This window comes from Anas acuta, chromosome 26, assembly GCF_963932015.1.
Source record: "Anas acuta chromosome 26, bAnaAcu1.1, whole genome shotgun sequence".
NCBI classification, from domain to species: Eukaryota; Metazoa; Chordata; class Aves; order Anseriformes; family Anatidae; genus Anas; species Anas acuta.
Window position 1 is genome coordinate 2,698,880 of NC_089004.1, and position 23,100 is coordinate 2,721,979.

Here is a 23,100-nt window from a genome sequence, read left to right on the forward strand (position 1 = left end):
TTAAATGACTATTTCAAACAAATAAGTCATGTAGGTGTTGGCACTGACGAAAATTTGCTTCTACTATTAGTTCATAGCTGTCACTAGGAAGAGAAGTATGAAGAAAAAGGGTGTTTTGCACCTCCCAGAGAAGAAAATGCTAAACTATTAGCTCAAATCTATATATGTTAAAAGGAAACAGATTTACTGCTGGCACTTGGTTTATTCTCTCGTTACAATGAACAGGAAAAGAGACCCTTCAGGCAATGGACTAAAGACATTCAGACATTCAGGTTACAATGGCCAAACAATGACATCAGCTGATGGACTAACTCATAACAGAGGATGATGGTGACTCGCACAAAGCCCTGACAAGCAGTCTGTTAATGAATCAAAAGAATAAAAAGGAAAATGTATTTTCCCAGATCTTGAAATGTTAATACTGTTCACAAGAGGACAAAATAATGATGCAACTCCCAGTAGAAACAGAATGATCTTCTGCCAGACAGCCAAAGACACAAAGACATCTACTGTGCATGTTACTTATGACAACACTACAAGCTGCATTGATTTCATGATTTAAAGACAGGAATCCTGCACACCTTGGCTTTCTAGTCATCTGAAAGCTCCAGTGCTTGGTCAGAGTGTTAGGACACCTTCTTTTCAGTGGTATTTCCAGAATTTGCTAGGATGGGATGGGTTGAAAATGCCTGCATTTGAAACACTCATAGTCAGGCCAAAGAAAGATGATGGGAACATTCCCCACAGCCATTCATTCAGTCTATGCTCTGCTATTAGGGGTCCTGAAGAATTACCTCTTTGAACAATACAGTACCATATGTAGAAAAATTTCAAAGAACAAAACTTGAGTTCAGCGGTCTCAACCAACATGCAGTTGTTTTGTCTACTGAGAAAGGAAAACAAAATATAACATCACGCATTGGCAGGGAGCACAACAAATGACCTCACAAGTATTACCCATCTGAAAACAGTGTTGAATGAGAAAAAAAGGACATACGCAGGACAGCTTTTATTCTCCAAATAAATAGCTAATTAAGCTATCTGCTTTCATCTTTTTGCAAGGGATGCTTGTCATTTGCCTCTCTACAATTCGTGAGGTGGTGCGTTCAGTCTGGCAGTGGTATGGGGAATGTGTGGTTTCACTCCTATTTCACTTCCTACTTAGAAACTTAGCACCATGTTCAGATGGAGGGTACCATATGTCTTGTCTTTCCATAATAATGTTTCAGTGTTCACCTTTCTGCTTGAATTCATGAGCTATAAAACCAGCTCATCGGCTTTTGAAAGCAGACACTTGCACAAAAGAAGAAGGGTTTTCTCCAACATTTTTTCTTAGTTTTCTCATTTTTGCTTCTTCACTGAGAATTTCTCAGCTGAGAGCTATAGGAAGATGCCAGGCCTCCTCTCTTGTGTGTTCATGAGTAATACTAGAATATCATTCATGGTCATCCAGTAGTTCTTTTTCACACACTCTTACCCTATACTTGCTGGATGCTAATTCAGACCCTTCTATACTACCCCCTTTAGGATGTTGTTCTGCAAAATAGAACAAATGCAATTTTTTTTGATTCACCTACATTTTTATTACTGTTTTTAATTGATCTTAAGTTTTACTTTAGGTCAACCTGAAATTTTCTCTTTGACCTAAAATGAAATATTGCACTTGGCTTCATCTTTTTTTTTTTTATTGACCGTACAAATGACAGACAAAATTTGTGATGGAGCTATTATCTTAATTTTAAAACCCGGAGGTTGGAAGGGACCTCATGTAGGTTGGAAGGGATGTCTAGTCAACCACCTGCCCAAGGCAAATCCAGTTCAAGCATGTTGTCAGACCATGTGGAGTGTTATCTCCAAGGCTGGAGATTCCTTCACCCCTCAGTGTCTCTTTACAGTATACAACCATTCTTTGTTAAAATACAACAACAAACAATCAATCAAACAAACAAACAAACAAAAACAGTTTTCCTTATATCTCTGCAGAATTTCATTTGCTCCAACTTGTGTCCATTTCATCCTGGCCTTTATTTGTGTATGTCTGAGAAAACCTGTCTCTGAATCCTCTGTACCCTCCTGTTAGGTAGCTGTAGATGGGCTCCTTCTCCCCTTGCCTTCTCCTCATTGAACAAATCAATTTTCCTCAATCTTTCCTCATACATCATGTAATCCAACTCCCTGACCATCTTGGTGGCTTCCGTTGGACTTCCTCCAATACATCAACGTATACTGGGGAAACAGAATCTGGAGATAGTGTCCAGATGTGGTCTTACAAGTACTGCACAGAGGGAAATAATTGCTGCCTGTGACCTGCTGGCTGGACTCTTGCTAATACATCCCAGGATGTGTTTGGTCTTTCGAAGGTGACAAAATCTCACAATGTCATTACCATCTTCATCAGCACATTTACATGCATCCCATCTGCCGCCCTGCATATTTCTGTTTTGCAAAAATAAAAATAATAAAAAAATCCAAGAAATACTAAAACTTCAAATTCTTAATTAAAAAAAAAAAAAAAAAAAACCTTCAGATTTTTTTTTTTGAGCTGAAAAAATCTGCAGATGGTTTTAGAACACCACACAATATTTTTTTCAGCAAATTTGCTTTACATTGAAAAATTCTACCCATCACCTCTTCAGATCTTTTTGTAAACTCTATAAAGTTTACCTTATCTCTCCTTTGTTGCATGTTGTAAAAAGACTAGTACATCTGAAAAGGGGAAACTGTTGCCCTCTGCTCCCCTCCTGAACCTCTCTGGTCCCTGTGGGTTCATTCCTTTGCTATGACTCCTTGTGCCAACTCACAGCTCTGGGCTTGGACTGTTCACAATGTTAATGGGCACGACCATGTTTTTTGCTCATATGTGCTAAAAGGAAAAAGGATGTTCTCTCCCCTGAGGAATGACTCCAACCTGTGCCTTGCCCATGTCTGAGCTCAGAAGCGTGTGGATGTGCTTGAAAGGCAAGCACAGAGCTCTGCCTGATCTTCATCTACAAAATAAACTAACCATGGATTTATCACACTGATCCTTCTACAAAGTGAGTCATATGAAGAGGTATAACAGGTTTCCCTAAAATTATCAATTATCCTTGCTTTTTTTTTTTTTTTTTTTCTTTCTTTTTCTGCTTGGAATTAGTCCACATGGAATGTGCACACTTTGGACCTTCCACTGGGGAAGTACACTCATGTGGTGACTCATTGATTGCTGATGTCCTAGAGAAAATCCCAGTTTCTCTATCTGAAAATTGTTTTTAGGCTTCGCCTGGCAGATTCAAGCAGTAAGTGGCTGGAAATCCTGCATACAGCATTGAGCAGAAGAAGTTCCTGGGATCTAGGGAGTTGGTCCAGTGTTCTCCATCTGTTCCAGCACTGTTGCCAAGTTAAACTTTTGTGCTACAGATTGCACAAAAGAGAGAAAAGAACTACAAATGAAAAGGTTTGAGAGTGGGAGACTTTGAATTCAACCAAAGGAAATGAGAGTAATGTGGGCCTCTTTGGGACCTGCGCAGACAGCTGCAGCAGGAACTCTATGCCTTCAAGCATGTGCCAGGAGAGTTCAAGGGAACGACCCCTCCAAGGCTGTGAATCCCCCATCCCACAAGTGAGGGCTGCATGCAGACTCCAGCCCACATGAGGGCAAGGAGAAAGGTATTTGTATCCCTGATTTGAATTTCACAGGAAATGGAGGGATCGCCTTACTCCTGGAAGGAGAAAGACATGATTTTCATTCTAAATAAGGCAGCTCACATGTATGTCAGAAGTTCCACAGTGAAATCCCACTGCACTCACTGCATGTCTTTTTATGAATAAAATTTTAATAAATGTCCAGTGTTTGATTTTTTGCAGCAGACTTGCCTGGCTTTGATCTACATTTGCCTGGGCTCAGCATGGCTGCTGCTGCCTGCCAAGCTAAAGAGAAAAAAGTTACTTTCCTTAGTTTAAATAAAAGTGTGGTGTTTTTTTAAAAAAAACATCTTGGCTGTTGAGTTGTATGTTATACATCATGCCTTAGCCCCATCCCTTCTCTCCCAATCCAGAGCGCACACTGAAACAATTTCCCTGTGGTTTCCCTCCTTGGTGGAGTCGAATTCCTAGAAAACAAAAGGAATGTTGCAACTGTGATCATAAGCTCTAAGACTGCAAATCTTACATAGACAGGAGCCTCAGTCTGAGCAGGACGCTGGTAGCAATTTATCATGAGTGGGTACCTTTGGTTTGAGCCTTACTGTTGGCTCCAGCAAAGCGGACAGGTCTGTTCAGACAAGTACATGTTTGTCACAGGAACATCATTGTCCTGTTACATAAAGCCTCATATGTGTGTAAAACCAAGGGATATTTCTACAGCCCTGGAAATGGCACAAAGCAGTGAGGATCTGATCGCCTCTGTAGGCCCCTTGTCTCCCCAGCCTCCATGCAATGTCACAGCCAGCACATATTCCCCATGTGGGGTCCCGTCCTGTTGCAGAGGGAAATGCTGAAACAATGCCAGGCAACCCTACTGTAAGGGCAAGGCCACTGCAGGCTCCATTGGTGTCTGTGGGCCACCCAAAATAGTGGTGGTTCCTCTGCCAGGTTGGCATCTCATGCTAACAGTGTGAGCAGCACTGAGAACAGAGGATTGCTTGTGATGAACATGTCTAGAAGCAAGCTGCCCTTTTCTGCCCAACCTCAATCATTTCTGTCCATCGCGAAAGGCCTTAAAATCTGGACTATGTGACCCAAAGGGCAAAGAAAATAAGTAAGTGCCACCCAATGCTCTTTTTTTGGCACTTCGTTCACTCTGGTTTTACCAAGCCTTTCTGCTTTTGGAAATCTATGAAACAAAGCTCCACTTTAACTATTAAAATGTCATTCCAATGCCTCAAGTGATTGGCTTGCTCAATGCACCAGAAGCTGCTTGCTGGTCCCTTTCCCTGTCCCTCCACTACCTGTCACTTAGTGTGCTGGAAGCCCTTCTAATTCCTGAGGATCCCTTTGCAACACACCAAGCAGACTTCAGCTTTCTGGAAGTAGCAAGCAATGCTCAATGTTGAACCGTGCCCAATGGGGACATTTGCAATAACAGGTACCCCTCCTCTCTTAACTCCTGCTCTAGAACTTCTGCCTTACTTGGAGAAGATCTTAATGGGAATCTTTTTTCTTTTCTTTCTTTCTTTCTTTTCCTTTCTTTCTTTCTTTCTTTCTTTCTTTCTTTCTTTCTTTCTTTCTTTCTTTCTTTCTTTCTTTCTTTCTTTCTTTCTTTCTTTCTTTCTTTCTTTCTTTCTTTTTCTTCCTTCCTTCCTTCCTTCCTTCCTTCCTTCCTTCCTTCCTTCCTTCCTTCCTTCCTTCCTTCCTTCCTTCCTTCCTTCCTTCCTTCCTTCCTTCCTTCCTTCTTTCCTTCTTTCTTTTTTAAGAGAAAAACAAACTTGCTTTTGTGAGAGATTGAGAGGCTTTGCAGAAGGATCTAGATACACTGGAGCAGTAGACGATCAACAACAGCATGAAGTTCAACAAAGGTAAATGACGGTTTTATGGGTTTTACAGGGATATAGTTAATTTTCTTTATAGTGTCTGGTATGTGTAATGCCAGCAGGTCAAAAGAGGCAATTCTCCTGCTACACATAGCACTGCTGTTGCCTCACCTTGAGTATTGTGAGTAGTTCTGGGCTCCACAGAAAGGATGTTAAGGTACTTGAAAGCATCCAGAGAAGGGTAAAAAGGCTGGTAAAAGGGCTGGAAAGCATGGCCTGTGAGGAGAGGCTGAGGACACTTGGATTGTTTAGGTTGGAGTAAAGGAGGATGTGAGGCAGTGAAATTTCTGGCCTGCATTATTTAGAATGTCAGATAAGATGATAAAACTGTTTTCATGTTAAATGCCTGATGACAATCTGAAGTGAATGAGATATTTATTGTTGTAGGATGATTTCCCTAAAGAAACCTTTGTCTGAATTTGTTCCTCACACTCTTTAAATTCTTCACATGGTGTTGATAGCTTCCACTTTCGATGTCAATTTGTTTGAGATGAAATTGGACAAGAAGTTTCTGGAAATTCCCTGCATTTATTTTTTTTATTCCTATTCATTCCAGAAGCATATTTCAAAGGAAGATGGCATCATACCCACATTCAGTGGGATTGTACCTGAAGCACAAAGAGATGACTTGATTATCTCTCAGCAGATCTGAAGAAAGATGGAACTTGTCTTTTGAGCACTGCCTTGAGCCCACATAAATCACTTACATTGTAGAACACCCAGGAACAGCATCAAAAACATGTTGGCTATGTAATACTAAGGTTATGTGGGACTTGTGCTCCTGCAGCAAGTCAAGAAAAATTTTGTTGTGGGGAAAAAAAAAGTAATATAAGAAGTGTCTGTAATGGCTGTGAGCAGCACATGCCCCTTTGCTACGTGTCTGCCTTGCAGACTGCCCACATGCCATCTGCCCAGACTATCAGACATTCTGCTAACTTGCCAGGTTTATTTGGACATGGACTCCTGCATACATTATTGTGTGTCTTCTGCTGTGCCAGTGCCTGAACTTCAGGATTACTGGTTTATACTGCCAAAAACCCAGCCTGGAAGATAACCCTGGAGCTTACATTAAAACACATTCAGGCCACATGTCTTTCCCTTCCATTACCTAGTGCATCTGAGCCTGGCCTATTTCTGAACAAGTCTTGTTCTTTGAGGCACACATCTCTGGACATACTCTGCAGCTCTGGACTAGCTGCAGAAGAAAGGGATGCACTGCAGGTTGTTGTGGACCCAAGGGACATCTACCTGTCGTTCAGGAGGAGTCCAGGTGCCACAGCTCCATCCAGAACAGAGCATCATCAAGAAGAAGTGGAGACTAGTCACCTGTATACAGGCAGATATCTGGCTTCTTAGAATCCATTTATGACCCCCTCCATCCTCATTATCTGAGTAGCTCGTTGTAGTGATCACAGCACTACCCTGCTGGCAGCATCCTATGCCCTGGCATTGCAAAGCTCTCAGGTAGTGCAGGTTTATTACATGCATTTCATTGCATCCCGCTCAGACCATTATACACCATATCCCTTAAATAAAATCTCCAATTTCTTAGAGATTTCAAGGCTAGAGCAAGCAGCTGTGGGCCTGCCAGGACACAGCCTTGCAGGGATTTTGGAGCAGCAGCATAAATCTCATATTCCCTGACCTCAGTTCACAGCAAGAATCTGAATACAAGAGCCTGATTTTGATTTTTTTAGATGACTTCATGCTTAAGAACTGTTGCTGTCCTGACAGCAATTGTGTCATCTTGCAAGAAGCAACATGTACTAATTTTAGATTACCCTCACTGAAGTCAAAAATAGAAAAGTTAAAGCAATCTTAACTCGGCTTTGTTAGGCTTTGTTACATGTTTTTGACAGTCACTGATATGACTGAAGGCATCATCTTATTCACATTCATGCAGAAATACAGGAGAGAAGTGTAATAATGTGTAACATCAGGACTGACAATGGTGAAAGAGACAGAAAAAGCCAAGTTCCCTTCTCTCATTATACTTCTTTTTACAAGATCCTGATACCATGTATTGCCCAGAGAAAGATCCAAAAGATAGCCACGTCAGGCATTAAAAAGAAAATCGGGTTCACAACCTTACAGGTAACCTTAAACATTCTCCCTTATGAATTTTAATGATTATAGTGACAATAACAAATGTCGATCTCATGTTATTTTTCCATTGGACTGTCACATGCAGTGCACATGATACCTAGTCCTCACCAAAATTAAGAGAAGTGATCTTCTCTTCCCTGTTGGATGGTTATATTCATTGCTTTTTGCCCACAGGTCAGTCTAAGATATGACACAAAACAGTCTGATAAAAGGTGATCTATCGCAATTGGTTTGGGTGTAAGGTAGAGAGATTAAGTAACATTTCAGAGAAAAGGACATGGTCACCATATGTACTGACAGGTCTACCATTGCCCACATGAGGAACTCCTGGAGAGTTTCACATGATGAGACCCAGAGCACTCACATCCAGGCATTAGAATTCTAAAAAGGTCCCGTGAGCATCTGATTACTGAACCAGGAGTGTTTCCTTTGTCTTCAACGCAACAGAAATAGAATAATCTTTATTAGACAAATTATACAGCCAGAAAATGAAAGTTTGGGCACTAAGAGTTTTCTTTGGGCATGATTTGGAAGCCACAAAGGCCAAGCTAATAAATTTTTCCACCTTAATTACGTTAGTCAGTTAGGCAGCCTTAGTTAAAATAGTGGCTACTGTACTTGTCCTATAGCAAACGTTGCTAAAGATAGATCTGTTATGTGATTGATACTTATCTGTCTACAGATCTTTATTCCTACAAATAGGGATTCTCCATACAGTTTTTTAAAACTGTGCAGGGACACATACTTTTTAATATAAATATGTAGGGTAATTTTCTGTGGGCTGGTTGGGAGTACATTTTGCCATCCTACTGCTCCTTCCACTTCAGAGTTTCTCCCTGGCAGTTTTGTGGACCATGAAACAATTTAGCTGAGAAACATCAGCCGGTCCACCACTTCCACAGGCATGAGTGGGTTCACTGCTAGTTCTTGTTTTCCAGTGGGCAGAAAAAAAAACCAATATTGCTTGAAGTAAAGATGGCTCTTCCAACTTCAGACCTGCTCTAAATTTACATTGGACGCAAGCATCAGAGGTAGATTACATGCTTAGTTACTCATTTGCCTTCTCTATACCTCAGAGCAGGTAGACACAGGAACATTTTGGGTGAATGTATTATTGTGCACAAAAACAATACCAAAATACTCAGCCACCCAAGGGGAAAGCAGCTGGAGAGCTAGAGAAATTATACAAATCTTAGTAACTCCGTGTGGTCAGCAACAACGACGTGACAGTGGGGAAATAAAGAACTGGTTGGAGGCTTGAATGAGACTTTGAAAGAGATCTTGCTGTAATGTCTGAATCCTGTGACTTAATCAGATACAGCTGTGCTGAAAAGCCTCAATCTAGAAAATAAAGGAGGAGCTAAAAGCATCATGTTCAGAGAGATTTGCATATGTTGAATGGATTAAAATGCTGCTTAACCATTCAATAGGGCATGTAGAAAAAAAGTGTATTTCCCTCGCGTGCCGATCATTTGCAGGGTTGTGTTCAACTGCAGCCCCTCAGATAGAGGTTTTAGAGAGAGGAAAGCAAATGAACCTGGGAAATGTTAATTAAATGTGTTCTCTGAGATCAGTTACATGTGAATTAACAGAGGAAATGGATTGAGCAGGATCATGCCAGAGGTGAGGCACAGGATAGCATCTATTCTAAGCATAAAGAACAGTCTTGAGTAGCACTGATACACTAGACTGTAGACCCAAATAAAATTTATCTGGCATTACAAGTGCATTCCAAAAGGAAAGATCTGTGGTTGATTTTGCACCTAAAAAAAGAAACAAGAACACTTCTTCGTTTATGCAGTATCACCTTTTGGACACTTACTTTTTAAAATATGTGATGGCCAAAAGTCATAGACTTTCCAGAGTTCCTGAAAATACAACAAAGACCCTGTGTGTATTTTTCTGTGCCAGAATACCTTTAAATATCTACTGATCATGTAAACATGGTTATGAATACAATGTAGGAGTTAACATGCTTTTAACTAGCCTAAGCTGACACAGGGAATCTTTTGCATCAACAGTTGTACCCTCCAACTTGCTGTGCATTTGAGAGAGAGAAAAAATGTATTTTCTTGTACTTTCATTGCTGTGTTGCTCTGTATGAGCAGTTCAGACATTAATCAGGTGAAATTCACATTTATTTTAACATAAATAGGCACTGCAGGGTCGGGCCCAGGAAATAGTTTATATATCTTGCTGAGCTGTAAAAAACACTACAGACTTGTTGACAGAACTGCATTCCTTGAAATGCTCCATTATTGGCTGCTTGTAAAATCAAGGTCTGCCTTTTCCCTGTTAGTCTCCACAAGTTTGTTGTTAATTAGGCTGAGCATCATTCTGACTTCTATAAAGCTAGTAGGGGGTTAATTAGGAAAAGCAAAAAGAACAAAGAAGGCAGTGAAGACGCCTCAAAGAGAGGCAGGAGGAGAAGAGATGACAATCTCCCTGTCAGCTTGGGGCTTGGCTTGGAATTTCTGCACCTCTGTAAACTGAATTGTGAGCTGTATTTGAACCCTCAGCTGCTGAGTGTAAAAAGGTAACTGAGCCCTGAGCCAGATGGTAGGACAATAAGGAAGCTTCCTCATGTTGCTGGTGTGTTGAGCACAGCCTTTTAGGGTCCATTTGGTTCAGACACTTATCCGAACATCTTTGACCTGAAAAGCAACTTGATTTGGGGTTTCCGGGGAGACTTCTGGCATACAATCCATCCACACACGGGGACTTGTGCTTCTTTCTGATGATGTGCACAGAGTAGAGTTCAAAGAGGAGGAGGAACATGTGTATTTTATTTTGTGTTTAAAGAAAAGACATCAGTAATGTTTCCTAAGCAAGAGGCAGAGGAAAAAAAAAAAAAAAAAAGGTATGGAACAAAAGAGCAGAATTAGTCGCACAGCTGGCATTCAAAGATCGTCATAGAATTATTAATTAATTTATTTATTTAGTGAAAATGCTTGTAATGTCAAAGATTTTCTCTTTCGGAGCCCAGGTAACTTTTGAGTGTAAAGGTCCTGGTCTGGGTCACTTAACCTTCAGGTTACCTGTGTTCAGGTTACCTGTGTTTGCTTAATTGTTTCACATCAGCTGTGCTGAGTAAAAGAAAATGATCAGCAAGAAAAGTACCTTTTACTTGAAAGTCTTTTTTTTTTTCCTGCTACTGTTGACACACAATCACTTTTCTAAAAAAGAGATTAAGAATCACCCCCAAATTGAAAATGAATTATTTTTCATCAGATCTTTTGATGTGAAGTCACTGTTACTAATGCCCTTCTGCCTCCTGCAGCTCCAGCCTAAATTTGGGACAAGCAGTCACTGCATCCAGCTGAACTGAAAGTGTTCCCTAATTAACTGAGCTAAGCGAGTCCTCCACTCACAAAGAATGCCTAGGTGATAATCATGTCTGCATTCAAACGTCTCTTGCTAAACCCAACCTCTCCCCCCGCCCCAGTCCCTCCTTGAAGTTAAAAACTTTTGGCTCAAGAATGCGGTAGGGTTGTCCCTTGCTACTCCCACTCCTCCTGCACCCCTTCCTCCACCGCAAGGCCCTCCCCCTGTCCAATTTGGATTAGGCTGTACCTTTTCTTCTCTTCCTTCAAGGGTGAGGGTTTTATTCCCTTCTTTTCTGCCCAGATCTCCACTAAACAAAGGAGCTCTGGGTACATCACCAATTCCAGGACGTAAAGGTATTTAAAAAGTTTCGGACTAAATCCAATCCTGCATAGCTAGGATCGATTTTCTTTCTCTCTGTAATTGATGTTGTAATTCTTTGTCTGCCTAACTGTATTTTTTTTTTTTAAGTTTTATGCATTTTTAGTTAACTTAATTTGAAAACTCAAAGGCAAGGTTTTGAAAAGTCTTTCCTGATTCCTTCCAAACTTGCAGATCAGTTTTAAATCTGATTTAGTGATTGGCTCTCTCCTTACTTTGTCAGTGTAGTTCTTACAAGTGGTGTTGGATGGAATTTCTCAAAGCTGAAAATAATTTTTGAGTCTTTTTAACTCTCTTTTGATGGTGTAAATGACTTTTCCATACTCTCCTAGTAAGACTTTTGTTAATGCTCTCATAGTACGTGCCTGTGTATCGATCATTTGTCTTGCTTCTGATTTCTCTGTGAGGAAATGAATAAATCTGGAGTTTCTTCAGCTTAAATTTCTGCACGAAGGCTGGAAATCTCTGGAAGTGTAAAACTTTAAGCTTTTAATGACTTCGCTTCCATTTGTGAGCTACCTTGAGAACTCTGGGAGGAAAGGAAATGCTCTCCCTTTTGTCTAGCTGAAGGTAATCATATTCCAGCCTTCAGCAGACAGGCATGTGCAGCAAAGTAGCAGCAGAGCTTGCAAGGCTGCTGCAGGAAAGGCAGTTTCTTTGTCTCTGCCTCTGCTCCCAGCCCTGCCTTTTCCTTCCCACTCTGTCTTTCTCATTCACTGCATTTGAAATATTAGAGCCTGAAAAATGCATGCCCTCAAGAGCTGAGAGATTCCCAGCTGGGACACCGCTCTGGAGTTGTGAGGAATTTCTTTTTTGTTGTTGTTCAGACGCATTTTCTGCCTTGTCTGGGCTGATTTTGCCTGCTTTGGGGCTGGGCTGGAACTGGAAAGTACTGCTGTGGGAAAGCAAGGGGGACAGTTAGGGGAGGCTCAGGGGCCCTGTCCCTCCCAGCAGGAGCAGACTTAAAGCCTGTGCCTCTGTCAGAAGCAGCAGATATTTCCACTCTGGGTGGAGAGGGGAGACCTGTGAGGATTCCTCCCTGAAGGAGCAAACTTTGGGGTCTTGAGGTGAGAGATGCTTTCTAACCCTCCCCCGACCAGAAGAAGCAAGGAAGGGACCCCAACTCCGATGCATGGGGGTGGGCAAGGGAGGAGCTGAAGGGTCATTTGCACGTGCCAGTGCAGGGCTGGGGGATTTGGAGAATGGGAGGGGTGATGGGGGGCTAAGAGGAGGAATAAGAGGGCACAGGATCAGGGGGTGCAGTCTGGGGAGAACATTCCTCTGTGATACATTTTTCAGTCTTTTCAGTGAGCGTTCTCATAGCCTCCCTGGTCTCCCCCTCTGAGCCCAGCCTCGCAGCACTGCCTGTTCCTGCACCCTCAGCCCAAGCCTGGGGCCATGCTCCTCATCACTGAGGAAGACCCTAGTTCTGATTGCACTCCTCCCCCTGGGTCTGTGCTGTGCCAGGATCTGTGCCCTTTGCCTGGGTTTATTTTCCTTTTGCCCTCAGTGCCACATAAGACCCAGAATGACCGCAAGGACTAAAATTAAGCTGCTCCAGAGACCACTGTGGGTGCCTTGCCCATAGTGCTCCGTGGCATGAGCTGGCCCTCAGCTTTTCCTGAGGGCTCAGGTCCTGGGCTCTGCACATATTGGCCAGAGGCTGTCCACAGGACCCTCTCCCCTATGTCACTGCCCCCCAAAGGAGGGAGAAGGGCTCACATCTTTTGTCCCAGGAAGGGGTCTTGTTCATCAAGACTGATCCACGTGGGCTTGCTTAGGGCAGAAGATCTCTGAGGACTGAGAAACTGCCCTGGTGTGTTTCAGTGCAACAGCCTGGACCTGGTCCTTGTCTACCTATGGCCTAGCTCATGGGCTCTGTTGCTGGCATGCAGCCAGGGAGAGCTGGTAATGCTGTGCTCATCCCAAGCTGTGTCCATAACCACAGGTGTCTGCCTCCTTTGGCCCACTCCGTGCCCTCTGAAGAAGCTTTGGACCCCATACCATCCCTTTCCCTGTGGTCTGTCATTCCCAGCTGTCTGGCCCAGCTAAGGGTCTCTGCTCCTACATACCCCCCAGCACACCCAGCTTTCCACCTTGTCCCTTCACCCTCCTCCTCTACTCTGTTCCTTCATCCTCCACAGAAACCAGACTTAGCTTAATGTACCACGTCTTCATCCTGTAGCCCCACCTCAGTCTTCCATCTTGAACACGCGACCCTTTTGCCTACCTCAACACTGACATATATACCCCTCTGATGTGTTTTCTAGCAATTCCTCTGCTTGAAATACCAGGTATCTGGGAGGTTGTTTTCAAGCAACTAATCTGTCACATATCCAGCCTGGCTAGAATACAGTACAATAAAGCAGAGCTATGGGACCTAGGAAGGTGGTCCATAAATAGGATCCACCCTTCCTTGAAGTGCTAATCTCCTCTTGCTTCATAGCCCTGCATCTTGTGTTGATCCTCTGAACCTAGGTACCACACCAAGTTCAGTATCATGACCTGCTACACGCAGGTCACTCTTCATTTCTTCCCCAGGAAGGCAGAAAAATTGGATACAAGAGCAGAGTCGTAACCCTTAGAGATGTTTTGGTTTCTGCCCCATGGGAAAGGAAGGCTTTGGCGATGATGTGGTGCAGAATGATAGTGTGAGCATGTTGGCTGCATGCACAATGAGCCAAACTCAGTGTGACTGTATGATCTCACTGTATTAACTCTGGGGGGGAACAGCCTGGGGTGAACAATCATTTTAAAAGTATGAAAGCCCTTAAGAACACTTGTTTGTCTTTCTTTCTCTTTCCTCTGTCTTTGCTTCTAGAAAGGGAACAGCAGAAAGGCACCTTGGCACTTAGGGGCTGCTGCCAAAATCCATCCTCCACCAAGGCAGCAGGGACCCTCCAGCTGGAAGAAGCTTTCGGGGCATCCAGGGGAATCGTGGAATCCGTGCCATCATGGGGGTATTATGGCTGGCCAGGTTCATGCTGGGATGTACAGCAGTTTTGTATGTGGAACAAACCCAGGGTCAATATGAAGGGGACTTGCAGACAGACAGATTTGCAGGCTATGAGGAAAGACAGCCAGCAAACAGAGTGAGAAGAAGAGGCCAAGACACTTTACGAGGGTATGTTTAATATTCATTTCTATTTTACAAAGCAGAACTTTGTTTGTTATTATAGCACATAGAGACATGCCTACAGAATTGCCTTTTCTATTTTTCATTGAGTTCAGGAAGGAATCTGCTCTGCAGACCAGGGTAGGAGGAAAGCTCGTACTGCAGGAGACAGCCAAACAGGCAGAGAACCCAGGCTCCTCCTGTGCGAACAGAGTGCTGCGCACTGGGTTCTGTGGCTTTGATCAGTGGATCACAGCACTTTAGGGGCTCACACCAGGACTGTGAGGAGCCATCCACATCCTGCCTGCTGGTGGGAAGGATCCTGGACATTTGCCTGGGGTGATGGCTTTGGCTGGGCTTTCCACTGTCACTAGCAGGGATGCTGCCAACTTGGGTTTCAACCCTGGTGTCACTCATCTCTCTGCTACCAATTGATGCACTGGGCTGTACCGAGAGATTATTGCCTCTGATAACTGCTTTTACATAATGGTTGTTCTCTCGATTGTTGCTCATGGGCAGGCGTCCATACTCAGTCCTCTGTTGCGAAGTTGTGGCTTGTGGTCTCATCTCTAGCCAAATCAGTGTGAGAACTGGACTTGTGAGGGCTTTCCACCTGAGGAGGGATACAGGGCTCAGCTAGAGAACACTGGAGCTTGTGCTGGAGCTCAGCTGTGTTTGTGTGTTCTCAAGATGGTTCCTGGCCCCAGCACCGATCCTGAGTTATTTTAAGTCTGCCTGGCTGTAGTTCTTGGAAAGTGTTCCTGTGTCCGTGGGCAGAATCAGAGCAGAACGTGATACACGCGCAAAGCCTGGGCTGTGCCAGAGTCCTCCAGCACTTGCTGGAGAATGCTTTTTGAATGGGATGGAGCACCACACTTTCAGCCGAGACAGACAAACATGTATGTGTGGGCTGGAGCTGGAACACAGAGCCTGGCAGTAGAGCTGCCATGGGCAGGGCCATGGTGCTGGCACCATTTGCTCTTTGAATTCAAAAATGCATAGCCAATTGTTTCTGCTATGGTGGATTTAGAAAAGATGGACAGCAGCTGCCCTGGGGCTTGTTCTTCTCAAAACTAGTTACCAAAAGCAGCCATTAGCTCATTTGCAGGGCAGGACCACCCTATGTCTCTTCCATTATAATCCAGAAGTACTTTTGCTGTGATTCTTTCAGGTATCTTTGTGGATGTAGTCTGTTTAAAAAAACTTTCCAAATCTTTGTGATAAAAATGATGATGGACATTTCTTATAAAGGATATGGGGTGACTGTCTACTGGATCCAGAAACTCTTGTTCAGTCTGGCAGCCCAGGGCAATATGTGATTGATCACTATGTTCATAATGGGAATAGAAAAGAATGGAGGTCCCTGGAATCCGGTGATCTTATGAAACTCAGTGACCTAGGTGAGCAGATACTGTTTTCAAAAATAGCTTAGAGATTAAGTTCTTTTGACTTTTGGGAATGTGAAGGGTCCAAATCCCACAAATGCTTTAAAAACGAAGCCCAAGCTCCCAAGTTAGAAAACTTTTCTCTAAAGCCTCAGACATTTGCTATCATTTAAGTAAAGTAATACTCAAATTATGAGTTATGTAAGCAACTAAAGGCCACACAGTAAATTTGAGATAGCCTCAGAATCAGGCCTGAAGTGTTGGTCTCCCAGTCAACTGCTGAGAGCTAAGGACCACACTGCTACCTCTCTCCTTTTGTCTTCTGCTTTCTTAATGCCCTCTGAAACAATTGATGTAGGAAGAGAAAAGACCCCACTGGGATAAGTGCAAGGTCTGTTTAGGGAAAATCTGTGCAACTATAAATTAAGATAACTGAAGATTCATTGTTTCCCAGCCCTTGGGAGAGCAGCCTTTTTGCAAGGGAGAGGATGATGGTGGACAATGAAAGGAGAACTGGCAAAACCCAGAGTGGCTGGAGATCTTGCCTCAGGCAATTCCCATGCTCTTTGTCAAATGACCCTGACAGTCTCCTTGGATTTGTGTCGAAATCTCCTTCAGTATTTCTAGCCCTTCAGCGATTGCTCTGCTTAAAATCTCCCTCTCTCTGTCTCTGATAAACCACTTGAGATGAGAAATCTATTAAAGAATGACATTTTAAGTAGTGTTCTACTGGTCTGAGAAGGCAGCTACAGATGTCACCATCTGCACTGTTGTAGATGGGGCTGTCAGCCACTGAAAGCCATCCCCTGAAGAGTCACAGACCCAGTAACTTTTGTTGTAGATTTCCCCAGACTGTCCTGGTCCCTCATCCTGCTCTGCCTAGAAACAGATCTAGAGAGTAGCAGTTATGGATAAACATCTTCCCTGACCTGTTTTTTTTGCTGCTATCAGGATTTGTGGCTGCTGTAAAATATAACCAAAGGTTCTAAGCAAAGGCTATCTGCATCTTACACATTACTTAACTTTTTCTTCATGCCTAGAGCTTTGACCATATTAAGATGGTTGGGCCCAAAGAATTGCAGTGAATGGAGTTACATCCAGTTGGAGGCCAGTCACAAGTGGTGTCCCCCAGGGCTCAGTACTGGGGCCTGTTCTCTTTAATATCTATATCAGTGATCTGGATGAGTGCACCTTCAGTCAGTTTGCAGGTAACACCAAGTTGGGTGGTAGTGTTGATCTCCTTGAGGGTAGGAGGGCTCTAAAGAGGGATCTGGATAACCTGGATCGATGGGCCGGGGCCAACTGTGTGAAGTTCAACAAGGCCAAATGCTGGGTCCTGCACTTTGATCACAACAACCCCATGCAATGCTATGGGGTTGGAGAGAAGTAGCTGGAAAGCTGCCTGGTGGAAAGGGACCTAGGGGTAATCATTGATTGCCGGCTGAATAGGAGCCAGCAGTGTGCTCAGGTAGCCAAGAATGCCAACAGCATCCTGACTGGTATCAGAAATAGCGTGGCTAGCAGGACTAGGAAAGTATTTGTCCCCTTGTACTCAGCTCTGGTGAGGCCTCACCTCAAGTACAGTGTTCAGTTTTGGGCCCCTCACTACAAGAAGGGCATCATGTGCTGGAGCGTGTCCAAAGAATGGCAATAAAGTTGGTGAAGGGTCTAGAGAACAAGTCTTATGAGGGCTGTTTTGGGAATTGAGGTTATTTAGCCTAGAGAAAAGGAGTGGATGGAACCACTCCATTTTCTCTGGAGTGGATGGAACCATGGATTCTTTCCATCTCTACATTTTATTATATTTAAGTTTGGGCAAGGAAATAGAATCATACCTGAACTGTATGGACGGGTGTTACCCAACTTTCTTCCACCTCCTCCCAGCTTGCTACACAGCAAAGTGTTAACCAACTCTGGAAGAATTAAACACACAAGAATTTATTTGGTGCTCTTTCCTACTTCTGCACATAGTACAGCTGCCTAGTCTGCAAATAACTCCCCAAGTTTTTTTCCTGAAAAGCCCTGAGTAAGCCCAGGCAGCAGTTGATATCTGCTCTCCTTTGGTGTCCAGTGACTTTTTGTGAACCCTTATTCAATTAGTATTAATAGAAATACACAGAATCATTTAATACCATAGAGCTTGTAGTGAGAATTTGTTCTATAAAAACTCCTGTGTGACTGACACAAGCTTTCCTTTTATGAGGATAGTTATAGATATATTGTTAGTAAGCAAATCAGTGAGCTCTTTTTGGTAAAAAGAGGCATCATCAGCAATGTAGGAGGAAAGATTGTATATGGTTCCGTTGGATAACATTACTTGGAACTCTGTTCCCAACCCAGTCTTCCTTAGTAAAGAGAAAGTATGATATAAATGCAAAGCATGAAAAAAATGCAAAATAAATGAGCGTGTTATTCACCAATGCCTTTACAAATAATAACTAATAAAGTAATGTGGAGCAATAAGTCACAGCCAAAGCCATGATTTAATCTATCCTTAAACCCATTAAAGTAGAGGCAATTTAAAATGACTGTCTCCTGAAAGAAACAGCACTGACAAACCCATTTAAGAGGCAAGATTTGAATGGGATTATTAGTTTAATGAACTATTGAACAGTTTCCAAGAGAAAGAATGTGTTTAACAAAGGGGAAAGAAAAGATGATTAGTCTGCAGCCAGCTGAGCTGTTTGCTGGCAGTATGATTTCCTGTAAGTTCATGGCTGTCTGTTTTTTTCAAGTCAGAATAAAAGCTCAGCTATAGCTTGACTTTAAACAGAACTAATTATGTCAGGCCCATTAATTAGCAAATGGCCACTGCAATTGAGAAGATAGATGAGGAGATAATCTTTGGGAAAGACAGACATACATCATACCTCTTACATTGCTATGATTTATGCAAAAAGACGGAGAAATGTCTAAATGAATTGTCGGATATAGCAAATATGAGTTCACAAGCTGCTCTGCCATACATTTCTGATGCCTTAATTTCCACTTGACATTGGGGAAGGGAGAGGAAGGGCACGTTGTGACTGCAAAGGGCAGAAAGAATTGCTGGGATGTAGATAAACCTGTGCATCCATAAGCTTGGAAGCTCAGATGCAGTGGGGAGGGAAAGCTATGGGCTATGGTTCTGGGCTGCACAGCACCAATTTAAATTGGAGCTGACAGTGTGATGATGTTTATTGTCAAGGGAAGCTTGGGCACAGTAGTGACAAACATCCAAAGCTTAAAAGTCACCACTTTTCCAATTCAATCTGAGATGTGCATAGAAAAAGACGATTTCCAGCATCATTTTAATGACCTGATTCCTGGAGTTGTAGTTCAACAAGCATCTTAGTACAGTAATTATTAGCTATTATCAGCTTTTTTGTCACTGTGTGATGGGATCTTACCCTCACACCGCTTACGCCCTTGTGTTAGTGTTGGCACTGCTTTCCTGAATTGCTTTTCTGACCTGGATTGCTGCCTGAGTGCTTGTGGAAAGGATGATGCAGCACTGGAGTGAGAAGCCAGGAATGGGGAGAGGACAGGGCTGTCCCAGTCAGGGGCAAAACCAGTCAGTTTGCTTTGACCTGAAGTCCTAGTAGAAACAGAGCACAGCAAAACCACCTTCAAGTCCTGTGTGTTTCCTGATGTTTGCTGTTCCTGTAAATGCAGATTATTAACTCTCCTAATTACTTAGCAGCAGTATCAGTCTCTGGGATTTATGTTTCCATATACAGATGCTCTACATGACAAGCAACAGATTTTTTTTTTTCACTAGCAGTGGTTATAATTTTCTCCACACTGTCTTTAGGCTTATTGTAAACATGCGTTTAAAAAGAACTGATGCCCAAAACAAAGCTAGTTTGGCCAGAAGTTTCATGATTCAGGCCCTGATTCTGCCTCTGATGAGATCAAGGATAATTTTTATTTTTTTATATATTTTTTATTTCATTAAAAGGAATAAAGCTTAAGCAAATCTTTCCTGCAGTGTTACCATCCCAGCTGCTACTTTAAGTTTAGTGAGAGGTATTGGTATCCCCAAAGTGCCATTGTCAAAGTCCTTTCAGTGCAGAAGCTCATCCTTAAAAAAAAAATAAATAAAAAAAATCAATCAATCTCTTGACTGCAAAGTTGCGTAAAATTCCCTGGATAATGAAAACTTCTTTAGAGAAAGAACCAAGGTGCTTCTAAAAGTCAGTGGAAGCTAAAATGTCCCACTTATTAATTTAATCTTTCAGTTTAGGCAACCAGACTCACTTATTGTGTGGGGAGATTGTGAAAAAGACCCTGAACTAAGGCAAACTAAATACTTTTAAAGAGAAAATTTGTGGGGTGTGTAACCAACTCCACTGACAGATAGAAACGACACGTGCACCTGAAGAAAAACAACAAGACTACAGTACTCACTAAAAGTCATTTGCCTGAAAAGAACGGGGCTGCTTATGGTTGCCCACACCTCAAATGCTGTTTTTCTTACAAGGCCTTGAAGTGCATGCCTTAGGACTCTCCAACTTTAAGGATTCTGTTTTAGAACATCTGCACTTAACAACAATCATAGAATCATAGAATATCCTGAGTTGGAAGGGACCTATAAGGATCATCGAGTCAAACTCCTGGCACCACACCCAAAATTCAGAACATATAATGAGGATGAACATGACAGGGAAGAGCAGGGCTAGACTCTAGCAAAATTTTCTTGCCTTCTCCTACCATACTCCTGCCATGGGGAGAATGTGGGTCTTTGGGCTCCAAGGCCTGCTGAAACTTTAAGTGGACATCTAGTTCCAATCCCACTGCCATGGGCTGGGATGCAACCCCACCAAAGATCAGGTTGCCCAGGGCCTTATCTCCAGGATGGGGCATCCAAAACGTCTTGGGGGCCAACCTGTTCCAGTGCCTCACCACCCTCTGAGGGATGAATTTCCTCCTTACATCCAGTCTAAATCTTCCTGCTTTTAGTTTAAAACTATCCCCTCTTGTCCTGTCATTGTCTGGCTAAGCAAAAAGTTGCTCTCCATCTTTTTTATAAGCCCCCTCTAAGTATTGAAAAGCTGCAATATAGTCAGCCTGTAGTCTTCCCTTCTTCAGGCTGAACATCCTCAGCTCTCTCAGCCTGCCTTCATAGGGGGGGTGCTCCAGCCCCTTGATCATCTTCGTAGCCCTACTCTGGGTCCGCTCCAACAGATCCTCATTGTTCTCCTGCTGGGGGCCCCAGGCCTGGATGCAGCACTCCAGGTGGGGCCTCACAAGGGTAGATCAGAGGGGTACAACCACCTCCATCCACCTGCTGCCCACTCGTCTGTTGATGCAGCCCAGGATGCAGTTGGCCTTCTGGACTCCAGGCACCCACTGCTGGCTCATGTTGAGCTTTTCATCCACCAGAACCTTCAAGTCCTTCTCTGCAGGGCTGATCTCAATGAGTTCTTTATGCAGTCTGTACTCATGTCTGGGATTGCCCCAGCCCAGGTGCAGCACCTTGCGCTTGGATTTGTTGTATTCCATGCATGTAAACTTTGAGATTTAGTCATAAAGCCGAAGTTCAAGTACTACAGAAGGAACAAAATTAAGGCAACAGCAGGAGACTTCTGACTTAGGACTCTCATTCCTAAATTTTCCTTGTCTTAATTTATATTATTAAATAGTTGCTCTTGGACTTCTTGTCTAGGCTGGTTTTTCTTGTTACTGGCGGGAAACATAAAGGCAAGTGTTGGCATGGCAAAAAGATTGTCTGGCATAGAGTTTAATAGGTTATAGGGGTTTGTTTGGAATTTTTAAGAAATGGATTTGAAATTTAATTTGTTTCAGAGTTTTAAGGGGAAAAAAAAAAAAAAAGATGGAAGAGTTGGTAACTCTGCTTTCCAAATTAAATTGTATGCAGTTCCAGGAAATCAATTGCATTTTTAGTTTCTTTCAATGGAAAGTCTTCCCTGTGGTTCCTTGCTGATATATAGGATTTAAACATAAATATACTCAAATAAGAGAAGACTTTCCCTACCATCATTCATACCAAATGCATGAAGATCGGTGTAAAGGGAAATAATAGACTTACTGACAAAGAAAAGATGTATAACAAAAGATTTTATAGTCACAAATTGCTTTAAAAAGATTGTAAACATTACTAGGCTTGAACTTGGCATTAAGCAAAATAGACTGAATCCAAAACCCATAGAGTCTCCAATAGGCTTTCCTTACATTTTTCTTCTTTAGTTTTATGAAACTGAAAAATAATCATGCATCTTTTAAAAATTGTTTTAATTTCTATTCATATTTTTTGATAAACCTGATACTGAGACAAGGTTGTCTTTCTGAAACATAAAAGATTCCTGAAAGTCTTGGGTAGCCTGGCTTGTACTGAAGATACAGCATGACAATTGGTATCTGACCATAATGCTCTTTAAATAAACGAGATGACTAACAATAATATATATATATATTTTGATGTTAGGACATTTACATCAAAATAGAGGTGCCAACAGCCAAAGGAAAGGTTTTGACGGCCTGAGATAACTCAATAAAAAACAAAATCTTCCATTTTGGCTCAGCTTGTCCATTTCCTGGTCCACAACTGAGATAATGTTTTAAAGAAAAATTGAGACTTAGGGTTTTTTGGCAGGGGAGAAGGAGCAATTTTTGATGTAATTATTTCATAAGCAAAATAAACTTTGTATTCTCTAGTTCTAAGTAAGGTAAAAAGAAAACAGATGTGTATTAATATGAGCATGGTTCTGCTCTCTCTCAAAGTGCCTTTTCTCTCTTCTGTATATCCTGTCTATTTAAGCTCACAGATCTCAAGAGGAAATACCTGCTAATGAATAACGCAGAGGAGCCAGCCCTTAACTGACACCACTGGTGCCTGGGGACTCTGGCAAAATTCCCTCTTCATGATCTGCTGTTGCGGTGACTTAGTTGAGATTACTGCTGTATACCAGAAATGGACAAAATGCAGCTCACAAACACATCAGTGCATGATGACCGTGCATGTGTGCAACATTATAGTTGTTCCAAGGATGGGTGTATCCTGCAGTCTGCTTCACATGGCTTGGGTCACCTAAGCTTGGGCAGAAATTTGTTGTAAGCATAAGGATTTATTTTGATGTGAGCTAGTCACCTCAGTGGCAGCCAGGCAACATCCTCAGTCTGGTTTTCCCTCTCTGTGTGTGTCCAGAGTCCCTGTGTGACCACGTGTCTGGGAGGGTTGTCCAAACACTTCTTGACCTCCAGCAAACTTGGTGTTGTGCCCACTGCTCTGGGTAGCCTGTTTGCTCAGGAAGAAGCTATGTGCCAGTTCACATCACTTTTT

General features: G+C 42.6%; 1 protein-coding gene across 6 annotated transcripts in view; it reads left to right on the forward strand.

The window, feature by feature from the left end:
* Positions 1-10,008: 10,008 nt before the first annotated feature.
* LOC137844827 (fibrillin-2-like) overlaps positions 10,009-23,100 on the forward strand; it is a 116,884-nt gene continuing 103,792 nt past the window's right edge. The window contains exons 1-3 of one of the 6 annotated variants that reach the window (XM_068661449.1): positions 11,079-11,097; positions 11,208-11,293; positions 14,140-14,442. In XM_068661449.1, coding sequence (XP_068517550.1) covers positions 14,273-14,442 — 170 coding nt within the window. In that variant the 5' untranslated portion in view covers positions 11,079-11,097; positions 11,208-11,293; positions 14,140-14,272. Of the gene's footprint in view, positions 10,150-11,078; positions 11,098-11,117; positions 11,294-12,232; positions 12,386-14,139; positions 14,443-23,100 lie in introns of those variants that run through there. The other 5 variants (XM_068661451.1, XM_068661448.1, XM_068661452.1 and 2 more) reach the window with 5 other exon arrangements.